The sequence below is a fragment of the Daphnia magna genome, linkage group LG1 (genome assembly GCF_020631705.1).
Source record: "Daphnia magna isolate NIES linkage group LG1, ASM2063170v1.1, whole genome shotgun sequence".
Lineage (NCBI taxonomy): Eukaryota > Metazoa > Arthropoda > Branchiopoda > Diplostraca > Daphniidae > Daphnia > Daphnia magna.
In genome coordinates this window covers 6431485-6449952 of record NC_059182.1, presented here as the reverse complement: position 1 = coordinate 6449952, position 18468 = coordinate 6431485, and the positions used below count along the sequence as shown (strand labels likewise).

Below are 18468 nucleotides of genomic sequence, written 5' to 3'. Positions count from 1 at the left end.
CGGCCGGATCCAGCAAAAAAACAAAAACGAGCAGCTGGAAGAATGCGTCTATTTTTGAGCGGTCCCGATAAAAAAGTAAACCCACCTCCACGCACACCCATCCCCACACACACACAAAAAGAAGCCGGTTATAAGAGAGAAGCCGTATATATATTTATACACCCGTAGCCACGAAGATAGAATATAGAAACAAGAGGTAGATGATGTCTATACGGTTCTTTCCCTCTCTTTCTCACACCGCGGTTATGAAGCTTTTTTTTTTTTCAAAATTCATACCTTACGTCAATTTGTTTGTGGTCCCCTACAATATCTCGAGTCAAGTTGATGCCCCTTCTAAACAAATCGTAAAAATACGTAAAAGTATCGGATTGGTCGGCCATATAATGCGAATAGTGGCTTATACTAGTCCACACCGTATACAGTTGAACGTCGGCCTTTATTTTCTATTGGGGGCTTGTCTGTTTTGTGTGTGGATATATACCGTGTGTCCCTACAATAACTTTCTATGTCGTATATGCAAAGAAGATTGTGCCGTTCCAACAACGGTGAAGTCGATTGGCTCCGTGTTCGTCAGGATTATTGGAATGATGCGTGCGTTGAATGACCCCGCAGGCTCGTGCGTGCCACCATAGAAAGTCTGGTCAACCAGCCCGCACGCTATATCGCTAAAGAAAATGTCTTTAAAGCCAAAATAAGGAGAGAAGACGTATAAGTTGTGGAACGAATACATAGTTTCAGGCATCTTGCGACTTAGGTGAATTGTTTATCGATTGGAAACAATGCGAACGCGTTTCCCAGGGACTCTGACGATCTTTCATTGATTGTGTTTATTTATTTAACTTTTAAAAGGGCCGGTTGATGTTATACTTTAAGTATTTTTAAGAAAAAAAAAAGGCCATAATGTGACAGGAGAGTATAAATATAATAGACGAATTCAAATTGGAAAATGTAGCCAACAAGAATCTTCAAAGACGTGAAAAGGTTTTGGTTTGGCGGAAAACTTTCGTATCAAAGAGACATGATGGATAGGTGTCGACCGAGTCTCTTATTTTTAACGACAAAGCCATCGCTCCTGTTTTTCTACGGTTCTTCGAATATGCCTTGTGGTTACCCTTGGCTATAGGTCTTGTTTTTCTTTCCCCCCCCTCCAAATATGTAGAGTATAATTCTCGAAATGTTTGTCGTCTACCTGGCCATCTTTCTTGGATGGCCTTAAACGGCCATGTGGCGCTTATACGGTGATGTCAAAAGCCGGTAGCCCGCCACTTGTGTATACGTCCTGCTGATGATCCTTGATTTGAAGGATATCCATCAAACATATACATACATATTTTGTTTATCTTGACTGTGTGTATGAGATATCTGAGTATAGGCCTACACAGACATTGTTGTATATACCATCTCCTGCTGTCCCTCATCTCTGCATGACATGCCCTTTAAAGGAAGAGGGGAAACATTTTTTGGCGTATTATTGTTTTGAACGATAGAGATGGTACTCTTTTCGTGTTGGATCTTTGTCTTGAAAGCGGAACGATGATGAATCCCTTTCTCGATCGCAATCTGTTCCCATCATTTTCTTTGATATTTGCGATTGAAACTTGGCAAGATTTCTTTGGATTCTGTGTTTTTTCTTTAAATATAGTTTTTGCCTGATCCATTTCCTTGTCGCTTTCCTCGATGTTCCTGCTGTTAGAAAACATTCGTTAAAAGCATTCGTCGTTGTATGTCGATATAGTTTTCCTTTGACTTTTTGTCTTTGATTTGTTATTGGCTTTTCCATTTTGCTTTTCGGGATAATCAAAAGAAGCTGACGCCGGCAATGCCAAACGTCTATGCCAATGCTGATGAAAGGCAGCCTCCATTTCGTCGTGAAAGCATCACAAATAGGCACAGAAATAAATAATAATGGCTCACTTCTTTTATGTATACGGTTATCATCGACTATAGAAACTGCGGGTCACGTTTCTCCCGTTCTTCTTTTATTCATAAATGCACGATGCATCAAATCATTCTTAACATGGCGAGTGTATCCAAAGTCGACCAATCTCTTACCGAAAGCACTTCTCGTTAATTTTATTTTCATTTTTAATATAATACACGAAAAATGTGGAAACGCAGCTCTGTATATACTGTATACAGCAGAACATGGATGCCATGTTCAACGTGAGTTATCTGAGCATCACGAAAACGTTGCAACGCTGATGGTAGCTCGTTTCACTGCACGGTTATTGTTATTGGTTAGCCAAAATCACGACCAATTGTAGAGTGAACGGTAGAACGATGAACGTTATCGTATCGGCACTTAATGTATATGGTTATACCAATGAAAATCGACAGTTCGTGTTCAATAGCAACCCACTGACCGACATCAAGTTTCCCTCCGTCTATCCTTGTATATGCATACATAGTTTCAACAGCTTTTCTTCCTGCCTATAGTACCACATTGTCTTACACACTCAATTGTCTATAAATTATATATATACATAACGGCTTCATTCATTTTCGAGCTTAGTTTATTTTTATACGCACCTGGCAACTGCGTTGAAGCCGTTCCATCATAAACTGGGAGTTAATCATCACGCAATCGACCGTTATTAAGCCTATTATACTGGTATATGTCTTAGTCTATCGTCAATAATCATCCAGAACTGGCGCTCTGCTGCAATTATTTTCAGTCCATCATCATTCTTTAAAAACGTGTTTGTTTTGTTTTTTTTTCTTTTTCCTCCATTTCCTCTTTGCCTTTCTGCCCCCAAACGTCAAGTTGTTATTGATTCTTCTCTCGTGTTTCCGTTGGATGGAGTCGCTTTAAAACATGCCGTTTGGCTTTTTCTTTGAAAATGTATAACGAAAATGCCGAGCTTTGTTCTCGCAAACCCGTCGAGCAGCTACGGACACCGTACAACCCGCTGCCGCCAGACGTCAGGTATTTTATTTTTTGTTTTATTTTTCAAAAATAAACAGAACGGAAAGAAATAACCGTGAAGGTCGTGACTGCTTACAAAGGGAAAAAAAGAAAAAGGTGGAAGAAAAACAAGATGAACATTTTCACCTACCCGGAGGCGATTATATATGTAAATGAGTGTATTCGTATATTACGCGAAGAGACGCTGGCTTGCGTCTTTTGCATAAACAAGACACCCATTGTGAAATTGAATCCGATCGGAAAGAAAAAGTAGACGCCCTTTATTAGCCTATCATTTTGTTCTTTGTTTTGTTTGGTTTTTCATTACATAGTCTATTTTTTAGAGGGTTTGGAACTCTTAACTCCGTCAGAACGTGTTGAGCTAATTGATAAAACGATCGCCCGCCCAATCAGGAAATGGAGTGTGAATGACACGTATTTACTCCTCCCTTGTGCCAGCAATGTTTATTTCGTTATTATTTCTTCTGTACAGACGTTGTTCGCTGTATGTCGATCAAATCTAAATGTTATTTGCTTTTTCCTCTTCCGCAGCACACCGGAAGCCGACCCTTTACCTGATGGTTGTTTTCATTTTATTATGATTTTTATAGCAGGGCTTTTTTTTTCGTGTTGCCATGGAATTCACCATGAAGTTAGCACCATGTATGTGATATTAATGATTGCATTTTTTGTTTTTCTCTGTTTCAGATGGACGAGCTTTTGGGATGTTGCCGACCTGACAAAACCGTAAAGGGACTGACACAGAGCGACGCAGTTGCAATCCTGCATATTATTGGATGCATAATGCGAAGGTCACCACCCAAAAACAACCAAAAAGGAAATGCACACACACACGCAGAGTATCGAATAATTGAGAACTAAAAGGGAGAGAAATGTGGATTAAGGCAACCGGTGTGCATCATCAACCCTTGTGACGGTAAAAGAGCCGTAAGGTGTGCGGATGTTGTTCAGGTCGGTGTGCCAACTCCCCGAAAAGCCTTTTGGCGATTTGTATGTTTGGGTGTGGTCGAAAGAGCCTTACAATATGACGCGATCTTTCCCTCTCTCCATTTTGTTTCTTTCTTTTTAATATGTTGCGTCATTAAGGGACTCGCTTTTCAATTGTGAGGGGTTCTCTTTTATTGGACGTCGCTGTATGACGAGGTGTTAAATATCGCCTTTGTTAAAACGATCCGAATCTTCAGCGAGTTTTAAGGTTTTGAAACAAAAAAAATTGATTTATTTCGTTGACAGTCTAAAGTTCTGACGGTGTTTCGCGTGATGAATGACCTGCTCTCCATTTGCTGTACACAAGAATAAATATTATCGCAATTAGCGAGTTTGAAGAACCAATTCATTTTCGTGATTCGTTCACATGCAATCATCACGATCCATTTACAAATGCAGTTCCTCGTTTTTCCAGTTTTTCCCGTTTATCCCATTTTTTTGTTTGAAACATCGTGTTCCATTTCAATTGTTTGGAACATTTGCCCACGTCAGATGTCTGCGACTTTAATTGCCTTTCTATATGCTGCTCTTAGTCAACAAATGCCATGTATACTCGGTCGTCTGTCAGCTGCCCGTTTGCCAGTTGTTGAATTAGACCGGTTGGCTAATCACGCCGTCATCATCCCCCTTCAAAAATAAAATCGTCATAACCTGTCAATCGTTTGAGGTAATGCGTTGGCAAAGACGCGTCATCGACCTCACAATTCATCGTTCCCCGGTTGCGTATAGTCTACGTATATTCCGCTATTAATCATCCGAAAGATTGCAGTTTCCCTTTTCTTTTTTTACGCCCGTGAGTCTTGCTGCAGCTCTTTCGTAATCACGCCGTGATCGAGCGATGACTCAACGAACGAAAAAAAAAAAACATTCCATGGCTCTTGTAATATCGTCGTGTGTATCTCTAAAATATGGCAGTGAAAGGCTCTCTCCTTAGACTTTTGCGAAAAAAGAATAATAAATAGCAACACATAGAATGAAATCAAATACTTTTGTATATATAATATATACAAACTAGAGCTACTGCAGCAGCATGTCGTGTTTTGTTTTTGATTTTTTTTTGGCGGAAGGAAAAAGAAAAAAAAAAAAAAGCAAAAATAGCGACCGCCACTGGAAGTGGATAGAAAATGGATTCCCGCCGACAGCGACCGCAAGAGGGACCTAAAACTGGGAGAGAATAAGAGAGAAGGAGAGAATGGGTCAGCTTTAGTCTTGCTTCGCTTGTCGAACCGTTCGCACGTTGTGGTTTTTGTTCTTCGTCCAACCAAAAGTGAACGAAGACAGAAATCAAACATTTGAATTGCTGGTTTTTATATCGATCGGCGTGTGTTTTGTGTATGGCCAGCCAATCTCGGTGGGACTTCGTCGATTGCCTGTCTCAATAGCGAGCCAACAGTGTGTGTTGAAGCAGATCGAGCCGTTCGGTATACATCAGATTGTGACAAGCAAAAGGAAAGAAGTGATTTAGACACACCTCATTTGATCGTCACACCTGTCCAGGTAAGTGTCAACTCCCAATCGTTTGGTTCTCCTGATTTGAAACAACAAACAAAAACAATCAGTAACACAACTTTGGGTTTTTTGTTTTGTTTTGTTTTTTGAAACTGTGCATGTCTGTACATGTTTTCGTTGAAGAAAAAAACCAAACAAACATTCTGGACAAACGAGTCTGTACTTGAAACGAAGCCGGTTTATTTCAGCCACTTTAGACACAATGTTAATTGGATTTTTGTGTTTGTTGTTGTAATTTTCATTTTCGGTTTGTGTTTTCGAGAAGGAGGCAAAAATTCGTTGTCGAATGATTTACCAAACATCGGTGTTAAAGAGTTACGGCGTCCACCCCCGTATCAGTTGTAGCCATCATTGAATAATTGGCTCGTTAATGTCTTTCCTTGGGGCGTTGGCGCCGATACGCTCTTCCAGTTTATCTTTGAAACGTGCGACCTTATTTTTTTTTGTTGCTTTCATTTTACCGGTTCGCCCACACCTATGCAAAGGCGGTGTGACGATTTTGCGTGTCTTGACCGAAACCATTTCCGATCGGAATAACTTCCACAAACAAAAAGCACAAGTTGCTGAAATTATTGTTCCAGCGTATACGCAGATAGGATTTTATCACTTTTCGAATTGATAAAAGCTGTGGGAGTAGTGGTCGCTAAAATATACTTAAAAAAGAGAGAGAGGGGGGTGTGTGCAGCTGCTCGGGGCTGATTACCCCGTGCTGAGCTTGCGGGGTTTGTGCCTTTTGCGTGGGCGATTGTCTTTTCTTTTTGTTACCATAGCGGCAATTTTGTTGGATCATTAGCGATTCCATTGAACTCAAACTTCCTTCCTTCCTTCCTTTTTTCTTTTTTTAAAGTTTACACTGACTTCAAAACAAGGAAGTCCAGAACTCGTTCCAGATTTGTAAAAAAATTTATATATAGCTAGGCTACTGACAGTTTAAGAAGAAAAGAATAACATGAAATTAAAGATTCGCTTGCAGATGTGCAGAATGTTTCCGCAAACTGTCATAAAAAAAAAATGGCGAAAGCGGGGCGAGTTCCGCTTTCTATCGATCCGTTCTGCACAAGCGAGTAGAAACTTACTCTTGTTTATTTATTATGGCCGTCTAGCCATTTTTTTTTTTCGCAACGCTATATACGCACCATTATTTATTCCCCGCTGTCCTCGTTTCTTGTTTTTCTTTTTGTCCCCCCTCCCCCCTTTTTCTTACAACTGCCATCTATTCAGCCGGTTGTGTAAGCAGCCAAGTTCATTTATTTCATTGTGTGTCATGTTTTGTTAGACCCTGTACGTACCACCACGAAAAACCAAACGAGGACGTTAAAGAAGAAGAGATTGAATTATTTAAAGAAAAAAAAGACGTTAATTCTGCACGTTTATTTCTCTTTCTTCTGAGATGACACAGACGTAATATTCCGACTTAATGGACCGGTTTACGCCGTTTCGTCGTGACTTTGTTGACGTTTCCAATCCATTGAATCCATTTTCTTTTTTCCCATACATATATGTATTTTTGTTTACAGCCATAGTTTGCAGATAATCGACGTGATTTCGATCGTCCTGATGATCTAGAAATTTACGGCTTTCTATTGTTGAGAAACTACACATTAGCCATTTCGGTCACACGCATTTCACATCAGATAACGATCTTTATATTTTCTTCAGGTGTTTTATTGTTGTTTGCTCCGGTTGACAGTCGTTCGTCATTTTTCTTTTCTTTTTTAAAATATATTTCGACTGACTTGAGGAGCATCGCAGATATGGCAAGTGACAGGCCGTAAAAAGCTTTCTGAGATTGACACCCGTCTCCGCCATGTTTTTTTCTCAAAATGGAAACCATCAAACGAGAAGCAATTAAATGTGGCGGTCGTTCGTTCAATCTTGTCCCTCTTTTTCCCGATTTCTCCAACGGATGTATAGCGATGGAAGGACTTGGGCAGTTTTCCAGGGCCCTGTCATTCCTCTTGTACGTAATAACTGATTGTATACGTCATCCGACATTCAAATAGCAACAACCGATTTTTATCAAAGCCACGTGATCTTTGATCTAAATGTTCTTTAATAGATTATCTGTGTCGAGTTCATCTATCGACTTCCCAAATTTGCGGAAAAACCCTGTGAAATTTGCGCAATGAAATTCTCCAAATCCAAAAACAGGACGTTCCGTATAAGATGGACGCAGCTGTTCAGCAATGGAAACCTGAGCCATTGGCTGACATTGCGTGTTTCGTTTGTTTTTTTAAATATATAAAGATCGAGCCCCCGGCTAGCGCTGCCTCGATTCCCGAAGAGGTTAGACCGTGTGTGCGTAACACTTTTACGTATAGGAGCGTGTGGTCTGAACGAACCCGGTCCCCACTTTCTTTCTACTTGATGATGATCATAACATCTGAAGATATGAGCTATTGTTTCACCATGCAGTCATGTTTCTTGATGGCTATACCCCGACAGACCAGTGAGATGGCCCACAGCGGGGGCTGATTGGGTCTACCACCCAGGAAAAAAAAAAAATAACGTCGTTTGCGGTCGCCCTTCGGGAGAAAACGGGAACACAGGGCCCTTTTTTTCATAGCAGTTGATCTCTTCTGGCAACAACAACGCAGCATCGGTTTTCCCCAATTTTTTTTTTGCAATGATTGCACTGAACTTTGATGAACTTGGAACCTCTCTTTTGGAAAGGTTTGAGAGTTTTATTAATATTTTTTCAACGTGGCTTGTGTGTATGACGTGTTGACAGGAAAACGAACACCATTTTCGAAAAGCAGCAGAAAGATAAGAAATTATTATTTAAAAAATAAATAAATAATAATTTCATTGGATTTTAATCGGGTTCGTTGATGTGGCGCATTAACCGCATCGTTGTGGTTTGAGGGATTCCATTAAAAGTGTAGGATCAAGAAATAATTTGTTGGAAATTGATAATCACTGGGGCGCATCGCGTTCCCCCGTTGTTTTCGTCGTGTTTTGTAGCTGTCGTAATTGAGAAATCATATGGTGTGATACCATTTCGTGATTATCACTCAACTAATAGAAGAAAAAAAATTGGTTCATTTTTACCGTTATCTAAAAAAAAAAAACTAACTGAAGCGATGAGGCCTATAAAAGCGTGAAATTGCTTCACATTCCAAGCGTTTCGAAACGTTAAAAAAAGAGGCTCGTTTTCATATTTTAATATGACGTATGTAATGATTATTTCCCCATCTCTTTCATCTCCAAAAATTTTTTTTATTAACTAACGTAAAGAATAATAGTAAAAAAAAAAATGAAAATATGCAATAAAATAAAAGGTCAATGAACCGCCCCAAAGCGCCAGTCCGTTCAGATGTGTGGCGTTCATTTATTATTATTTAAAAAAAATAAAATCCATTCTCATATTCCTAGACAAGCATGCAAATGGGGAGGAGCGAGACTATCGAGCCCTGAGAGAGTCATTTAAATAAGAAAAAAAACAAAACAAAAACATATACGGTCGTTTCGAATAGGGCAGTCCCGATAATGGTGATTGTTTTCTGATGTGCTACGCTCTACGTTATACCTAACCACTGAGTGCCTCTAAATAAAAAAAAGGAGAACTTTAAAAAGACGAGAAACAACAACAACAAACAGGAATCTTGTGGGCAAACTTTTCGAAAGGAAAAGAAAAATGTGTTACTTAACTTATTGCCCTGTAGGGACCGTATGCCCAACTGTGGCGTTCATATGAAAATGGAAAGGAAGACCCTCACTAGCCGGCAGTGAAAAACCAAAAAATGTGCTGGATTGCTTGCTGGCGTGTGTTAAGTTCCAAGGGCAGCAGTATCTCTGACACGATTATATATACTTGGTTATTACATCTGTACAGTTGGCTCGCCATTTCTTCTTTTTTTGGCGAGGAGTTCCATCTCGACCTACTTAGTTTGCGTTTTCCCTTTTCTTTTTGCCTTGGCCAAGGCAATCAAAACGGTACACGGTCAGTGATGTTGCCGTGATTTAGCGCCCATGCGAACTAAGGAAAACACGAAAATTGGTTGCGAATAAGCCGATAGTCCCAAAGATAAATGCTCCCAATATTCGGGATCCATCGCGCGTAAACAACGTCCCGGAAATGGTACACAAGCGACAAAAGAAAATGCCATCATCGTCGTCGCGGATATAAATAAATCCATCATAAATAAGAAAATCATAAAAATAAAAAAAAGCCCAGCTGTTCGATTTGACTTCGATGCTAATCCCCTCTCTCTTCGGATGGGCCCGTTTGAATGGGAGCAGGACGCGTCAGCTGCCGCGTTAAAGGGCGGAACAAAGCGGCTTTTTCTTTCTTGATTGCTGCTGGATGCGAGGGTTATAAGTTGCATCAAAAGGTGATACTTTGACACGGTTCATTCAGAGTGCTGCCTTGAAGGGGCCGCATGTGCAAGTAAATAGATGTGCCACGTCAAGAGATTTTCCAAAGCGCGTGTCACGAACAGTTGTGTATACATATCTATACGGACGGTTATTGTGCTGTTCTTGTTTCGGTTCTGAACCGGCCCACATGGACCTGCTGCTTCTTTTTAAAAATTTTTCTTTTTCTCACTCAAGAAAAAAGAAAAATTAATTTCTTAAAAAAATAAAAATAAAAGGATGTCGTCAGCCCGTCAGACTGATGCCAACTCGTTTTGAGGTTCAAACGTTTTTTTGGAGGCTTTTTGAGTTTCTCCTTTATCGGGTCTTAATGGTCCCCCACGGTATACGTCTGCCGTGGACTCTATGGTCATTATCATTGGTGAATAATGACCTCCCGTTTTTGCGTTTTCCCTTTCTTTTGAGGCCCAACAAAAGATTCAAAGAGATGAACAGTTGCAGACAGATGGAAAAATAGAGAAAACTAAGTTGCTTCACGTCCCCCCGTACCGAGCCTTCTCTCTTTTCCCTCCCGTTTTAAATACTTAAGGATTTGTGAAGCACGAGTAAGTTCAAACACCCGAATTTATGAACAAAAAAAAAAAAGACAGTTTTATATTTACACATTTTTTTTTGTCATGCTCCACTTTGAGTTAAAAGGCAGAAGAAAAAAAAGAGACTTGGCTAACTGACTGGCGCCGTCTTGGCACGTTGCGACTTTTTTTTTTTTTAAATTTCTTACGTCGACAGGAAGCCAGAACTGGCAACAAAAAATTACATAATCATGACGAATTTTGAGAAACTAGATAAATCGTGTCAGACATTGTGTGTACGCAATTTGTGGTGCGGCTTCAACTGACAACGGACCACAGAAAATGAGTTTTGGGTTATTATCTTCTTATGAATATCGTAAGGGCTTTACAGCCTCCACGTCACTAAATTTCAAATTGTTCGTGTCGTGATCGTTTTATAAAAAAGGCCCAGAACAAAGGGCACAGTGATTCGTGTGTGTAAAAATGGCGTGGTAGTCATTTGTATATCTACTATACTCGTATTCCTCGTGTCACGATGCGAGAAAAAGGAAAACAGCTGCAAGCGACGTTCGATCATTTGCGAGATTTCGATCTGCTTCTTGTACAGACCAGTGTTTTCTAAAGGTAACGATGGAAACAAGACAATCATAACGGAGAAAACCTGTCCTGAAAGTGAACGTCTGTCAATCGTCGAGCTCGTTCGGTTAAAACAAAAGTTGGCTGCCAGAGTTGCTATAGCGTGACATGACATCTTGACGGACCGCAGTCACATCGTGACTGCGGTGGACGAATCAAACCTAATTTCGATAACGAAAAGAAGGCGATGACACATAGCGGTTCTCTGGCATTTCCTCTTTTCTTTATTTGCCGCTTTTTTCTTCTGATTTTCTTTTCCGGGTATGAAACTGAAGAATTCAATGGAAAGACGGTACGACCGTTATTATAGTAGACGTATGTTGAAAGATAAAAAGGTTGAATGTCTGTATAACAATGGCATATAGATAAAAGATCGAAATGTTCAGGGATATTCGTTCTGTAAATGCAGACTTTGCATGTTAGCAAAAAGAAAATGAAAATAAATAACAGATCTGGAAGTAAAAGAGAAGTGAAATGGCACTCGCAAGATGAGGAGCTTCGACTTGAAACTGAGCAACGCCCGTAGGGTAATAGTAGATAAAAACGAACTCTTGTCACACAAATATGTTCCCTGGTCTGTTCGGAGGTTTATTGTATTATCATCCAACAAAAGAGCTTTATTTTGGTACTTTAGACCGATGCGGTTTCGGATAGAACTTGTATTTACTATATCTAGTCCGCTCCGGCTATTTTTTCTTATTTATTTTTGTTTCTTGCATAACTTAAACGTGGGCCTATCCGAAACTGTTTAAACAATGGATGACGTATAGTCCTTGGGCCGACGAACCTATGGGCCATGGACGACATCATGGCTGTGACGGTGGTGGAACGTTTTTATTGATCCCATTTCATATTCCTCGCAAAGAATAAGGCATATATAGCCGTCTCACCTGTATATGTTTTGTTTTTTTTTTTAACATCCAGTGTGCGTATAATGTAACAGGCTCATTTCCAATTTACCTAATTGGGGATCAGGTCATCCGTTGAGCTCCAAGTTAGGCACGCACGCAAGAGAAAACAAAACAAAACAAGATTTATGGCAAACACACACACATACACACGAAATGGAAGAAATACCAGAATAAATTATAAACCACAATGTTCCTGTCTTGATTTTACAAAACAGAGTGACAGTTAAATCGCAAAGACATCATCAGGTGACTGAGTTTCGTACCTAATTCAATCGTCTTGCGGTCAAAAAAGAAAAGGCCTGTAGGCTTTTGACTAACGTGCTTGTCATGTAAATAACACACACACCGGTCGATCAACATGTTATCCTACATCATAAATATTTCATAAGGTGTTTTTTTATTTTTAAAGGCCAGAAATACAAACGTGATTTTTTTTTTTTATTTTTTTACGTTCAAGAAGGCGAAACGACTCTGCCAAAGGACAACATGACATCGGTTGGCTATGAACGAAGGTGCGCTGGTGGTGAACGTCGATTTTTTCTGGTTCTCTTCTGGATCGTTCTGGTGACAGTCACATCGAATTGCGAGGCAGGTGCTCAGCAGGATGGCGTTGCAGACAGAAAGCAGGCCCGGCCCAAGGATGAACAAATGTCGCGCAGCGGGAGCGAAGAGGACACGTTAGCAGATGAGGCCAAACTGGAGAATATCTGCGACATTCAAGTCGTCGCTTTCGGCTTATTGCATATGCGACAGTCTCTCGTTGAACGACGCCAACGAAGCCAAGTGCTCCGTCTTCAACGTCAGCGATCAAAACGATTCGATTTGGGAATCGTTCAAAACGCAGGCCGGTCTGCAAGAGCTGCAACTCAACGTGCAGGAAGATGGCCGACTGAATTTCCTGCCAGCTGTGGTTCTGCGCAATCTACCTGATTTGACGTCACTACAGGTGCGTGACGCCACCATAGACACGCTGGCGTCACAAACGTTTGTCGATGTGACGCAATTGCACGAACTCAGGCTCAACCGCAATAAGGTATATAAACAACGAGAACCAACAGCTTGAAGTTCAACCACTTAATTGAAACGATCGATGTTTAGATTCGTCACATTCGGCCATTCGCTTTCCAAGGTTTGTCCAGAACAGTCGAACTGGAACTGAGTCATAACGAGTTAAGCAGCTTGGAAAGGGGCGTCTTCGCCGGATTGGACAGTCTACGACATCTGTTTCTCGACGGCAACAACATCTCCCTGGTGGAGGACTCTGTTTTCCAGAACTTGCGAAAGCTGGAAGAGCTCGACCTGTCCGGAAATAGCATCGCCGTGTTGACGGGCGAGACGTTGATGGGCCTCCAGCAACTCAAGAAGCTCACCCTGCGTGGCAATCAGTTGGCTATTGTAGGCGATCACACGTTCGCTCATGTCAGCAATCTGCGTCGACTCGATCTCAGTTCGAATCAGCTGCAAGTCATCCGCCAACAAGCGCTGGCCGGTCTGCGTCACTTAAACAATCTCGATTTGTCCCGCAATCAATTGAAAGGGCTCGACAAGTCTGCCATGTTGCCAATTTGGTCTAATTTAGTCAACAGTTCCATGACGTTTACCGTAGAAGGTGAGGACATTTGCATTAATGAAACGCATCGAATGATTTGATCTGTGAATTTGGAATGAAAATCGTTGGATTTTTTGTTTTGTTTTGTTTGCTCTTTCAGGCAATCCGTTGCTATGCGACTGTCGATCATTGTGGATTCTCAGGGATCTCAGAATGTCCAGCACGAGCGAAAGCGTCAAAACGAATATTGACCGCTTGAATTGCACCGGCCTTGCGAGCGCAACTTCTTCGACGAATCTCATCACTTCACTTTCAGTTCTCGATTGTCGGCCGCCTGCTGGATCGACGGCCACGACCAGAAGGCCGCCGCGAGGATCGACCACGTCTACCACCGCAGAGGAGGAACCGAAGCTACCAGTCGTGGTGAACGACAGTAGCGCCTCGTTGCAGTTGTCCAGCCCCGTGGAAAGTAAAGAAGTTCGGCCGCAAGATCCGGTTTCTTCCGCTGCCACCAACACGGTTCTTCCGGAGCTGGACTCTTCGGCGCCGATCGTTGGTGTCCCCATCGCCACCGTTTGTTTGTCGCTCGTTTTCGCATCGACCGCGTTACTGTGAACTGCGCAAAGCAAATGTTTTTTGTTTTTTTGTTTTGTTTTATGATTATTTTGAAAGGAGATATACTTTGACAACATGCGTTTACCATAAACCACTGCCAAAACGCACGGCCAATTGTTTTTCTCAGATAGAACATAATCTTTTTTTTTCTTTTTTTTTTTTTTTTTTATTGACAACAAATTGCAAAAATTATGGAGCGCAGGGTAAAGAAAAGAAAAGATAAATGGGGGTGGATATCCACCATGATTCCTATATTGGTCAACACTTGGCATTTTCTGAATTTTATTTTACATTATTATTTTTTTCTCTTTAAGTTCGTCCTTTTCATGGTTTTATGACATTATATTATGATTTGTCTTGATTTGTGGTATCTTTCGTATCTTCTTCCAATTATCAATTATTTTTTTCTCTCGTTTTTCTTTGTTTCATTGTCGGAAATCGATCCTGATTTTTGACGCAATGTGTCTGTGATGTTTTTCGCTTGCATGACAAAAGTTCTGATGATCAATTATCTGGAAAATACGACTTAAAGTATGGCAAGAGAATTAGTTTAAAATTACCCGCCGAAAATAGCAAGGGCAAAACATGATAACGAGAGAGCGTCAATAAGACGTACGGACTTATTTTCGCATGTCGGAATGGAAGAGCCTCCCAGATAATAACAAAAAATTTAAATAAAGTACAACATAAAAATAGGCTATTTACAGCAGTATACGTTTTTACACACCTGTTGCTTGCACCTCTTCTTCATTTTTTTTTTTTTCTAATTCTGTCAGGCCATCATATAAATCTCAATTTTCCTTGTAAAGTAAACGATGAGTCCAGATGGCAGGCATAACGTCAAGCCCTCCGGTACCAAGGCTAAAAGATGTTCTACTTTGGCATTGTTGTGGAGACCTCGTTTTAGTGTTCTTTCTTGTCGCACCCCAAGTGTTCCGTCGCAACCGTATTCGCCTTTATTTTTTATTTTTTTAAGACTTTGCATATTTAAAAGAAAGATCCGTCGTCCATAAATGTAGCTGGTTAAGGGAAAAGAAAAAAAAACGAAAAACAAAAGAAAAAAAAAATGAACCTGCACATGCGCCAGGAGCGAGTAGAACAGGGGACAAGTCAATTGAATTTTTAAAATGCCAAGTTCCCCTCCATGAAACATGTAACAACCAAGCTAAAATAAATCTAAATTCGATGTAAATATTTGTCGTAAAATTATGTATTTTTTTCTTTTTTTTTTGTCTTCTTTTATTTGCTTGTTTTCATCATCTCCTCATTTTTTGTTTTTTCTTCTTTCGTTTCGTAGAAAATATAATCATCAACGTTACGAAAGTCGTAATTTTATTCATTTTTGACGTGGCATGGGGGATCCGGTTTGACGCGGACACTCTACGCACGTGATTTATCGATTAGAAAATGCGATACGCCGACTGGAATTGGTGTGGATGGAAATGAATTTTAGAAAGTCACATTCAATGACTGGTCGAACGGGCAATTTTTCTCTCTCCAGATGAGATGTACCTATGTGTAGAAAACCGAAATGCAACACTCAACATTTCCAAATATTTCCATAAGAATGGAGACTCGCTTTCTAGTCCACTCAGCGTCGAACATTGTCCAGAAATTGTTTGATTTCTCAGGAGCCGCCCAAGTTGCACGGGATTTTGCACGCAAACTTTATCTTTCAAAAAGAAAAAAAGGGGGGGCGAGATATGGATGGAGATGCAAAACAGTGACGCAATCAGGGTGGAGTTACAGTTTCAGGGGGATAGCATTGCGTTCTTCACTTAACATGAACCAAAGTTGTGTCATATTTTGCGCCTCTAGCAACGTGATCAAATCACAAGAACAGTCGCGCCTGTATAATACAGTCTGACAGCTGGTTTCCATATTCATAAGCGCCCTCAAGCAGCTGTTTGGGAGGTATATAACATGGCAGCTTCTAAAAAAAAAAGGAAAACAAGGTTTCAGCCATTTTGATAATGCTGAGAAATTAATGGACAATCCACGTTCCCATAAAAAAGAAAAAATTTCTATTATTGTGTTTCGAGATTTAAAGAAATTTTACATCTGACGTTATTGAACGGAGCGCATCTGTCCGCCCATTTACAAGTTCAACCGCCCACCTTGCGATTTGCATATTATCTGTCCATCATTAAAAAGAAAAAAATTGAATTAATTTCTTTTTTTTTCTTCTTCTTCTGTTCATCAATAAAGTTTGGCGCCATCGTTTAAACTTAAAAAAAAAACCGCCTCTTTGTGACGTTGTCGACTTTCTATAAAGATGTGCGATAGAAAAAATAGCCGGCCATCAAAGGGAGTACGGCAAACTGTGACACAATTGAAAGACGGATGGTTTTCCACCGCGATTTCACGATAGGAAAAACATTTTGCCATTTCTGATTAGCTTTAGATCCATTCAATTGTTTTCTAGTTTTAAAGGCGTTCCCTGGTCGACACGAGCGTCCATTGGAATAATCAAAACTTTTAAAGCTTATCAACTCCTTATACTTGAAAAAGGAAAAAAAAAATATATATGATGAATTTCGATTCGAATTATCGATAGATTTTGAGCTACGGAAAGAACAAGTTCATTTTGACAGATGTGATGGAACGGGTGAAAAACATGGTCGGCTATATCGAAAGGTATTTACAATCAGTTGTTGGATCATCACAGAGGCAGCCACGGTACAGATGAAAAGATTGTTTTGTTTTTCAGATTCACATACTCGTAGACAGCTAAGTCTTGTGTCGTAGCGTAGGAAATTGATGAACGATTAGGGCGTTCCCTATATAAACATTTTCTTACTTCCCCTTTAAAATTGGACAATGTGGTAGGTTAGAATTTCAACAACAACAAAATGTAAGAACGATGTCTACCATAATTGATAATACTGTAGCTTTCCTTAAAACATTAAAAGTTAAAGCTAAAAAAATAATAATAATAAAATTGTGGGCGTAAAGGACTGCATGCACATCAGAGCGTAAAAGAACAAAGTACCGAATAGAACTCGAAATAAAACTTATGGTCACTATTCATGTCCACCTTTTTGTCGCCATCGAGTTTTTACACAACTCGATGATGGAAACGCGATTCCTTTATGGCGGACGACAGCCTTGTTGTTTAGGTTGTTCCACCAGTTCCGAACACCTCTAAATCTTACACCTTTTCATGCGTAACGCGTATATATATAAAGAATGAGCTGTGTATAGGACAGCTCGTCTATCAGACAAATATAAATACTCGTTGCTCTCTCGCTATAGTCTTGACACATTTTTTACCCTATCAAATATAACTTCAGGCTATATAGTACAGTGGTTTGTTATTTATTATACGTTTTCCAATTCTTTTCATTCAAGGACTTGGTTGATATTCGTTTTTGTGTTGTGCAGTTTTCACGCCCGATTCTCTTGTTTCCGGAGTTTTTCTTTTTTTTTGGCGAGATCGACGAATGCACAATTTATGCGTGGCTCGAAATCCAAATGGGGAACGAAACGGGATATATCAATGTCTCCCGTTTTATTTGCATTTTTTAAACAATGAATCGCAAGATGTGCGGACGGTTCACTCGTCAATCAACAATGACTTGCCATTTCAGCTCTGTATATGGAAAAGTGGCCACCATAAACAAATACGAGTGCGTCGAAAGAGCACTCGCTATTCACTTCACTCAATATTTTCAGAAATCATTAGAGTTGGTGGCGGTGAGGGGCATACAAGTGAGACTCAAGAATAAGCGCAACCCCACCAAAAGCCTACATGCTGGGATGATGTCTTTGTTGATTTGGCCGAGAACTCTATGGGTCATCTCTAAAGTTGGCTTATACTAGGATCAACTTTAAAGAAATTGAACAAACAAAAGATCATTTCAAATACGTGCCAGCTTATAAAGAATGACCGTGTATTTACTCATCTTGGAAATGGCGACGCACACAGACCTATACAGGAAGGAGCAGTCGGTCATCGTTAAACAAATCAAGGAGGAAAAGATCAAACAACTGTTGTGGAAGGGACCAGGTTTGTTGTACAAAAGTGACCACTGCCATGACTTTAGATATATATCGGAAAAAGGCATCTATATGCCTTGCGTGATGTTCCATGACGAAGCTTTTTTTCGAGTTCAAAAAAGGATTGGTCAGTGAAGCGGAAGGCCGTAGGAATGTATAGGAAGACAAAATTGTGTGACAGATCGGGAGGTTTCGGCTTTCAATACACGAGCATTTACGGCTTTTTTTTTTTCGTAAGAAAATCAGCAGACAATACAACCAGAGGTGATTGCGCTCAGCTTGGGAGTTACTACCAGTTTTTTTTCTTTTTAAATATATTTTGGGTCTTCTTTCTCTCTGAATTGGGTCTTTATATCGGATCTTTTTAATTTATTCTTTTCAGTTTCGTTGGGTATCTTCTCTTTTTTTTTTTCCGGTACATCATTGAAGCTGCTTTTGTGTCTATTT

General features: G+C 40.2%; 1 protein-coding gene and 1 long non-coding RNA gene across 2 annotated transcripts; one reads left to right on the top strand and one right to left on the bottom strand.

Annotated features, from left to right (window-relative positions):
- Positions 1-5106: 5106 nt before the first annotated feature.
- Positions 5107-15340, top strand: LOC116925997 (connectin). The gene is given in 5 exon segments (XM_032932763.2): positions 5107-5410; positions 12316-12575; positions 12577-12891; positions 12957-13467; positions 13568-15340. Coding segments are annotated over 4 exon segments (1512 nt in total). The 5' UTR covers positions 5107-5410; positions 12316-12344; the 3' UTR covers positions 14023-15340.
- LOC123470769 lies at positions 10749-12317 on the bottom strand. The gene is made up of 2 exons (XR_006644549.1): positions 11908-12317; positions 10749-11837 (listed from the first exon to the last, which is right to left on the bottom strand). It is a non-coding gene; the product is annotated as an uncharacterized LOC123470769 (long non-coding RNA).
- Positions 15341-18468: the final 3128 nt, after the last annotated feature.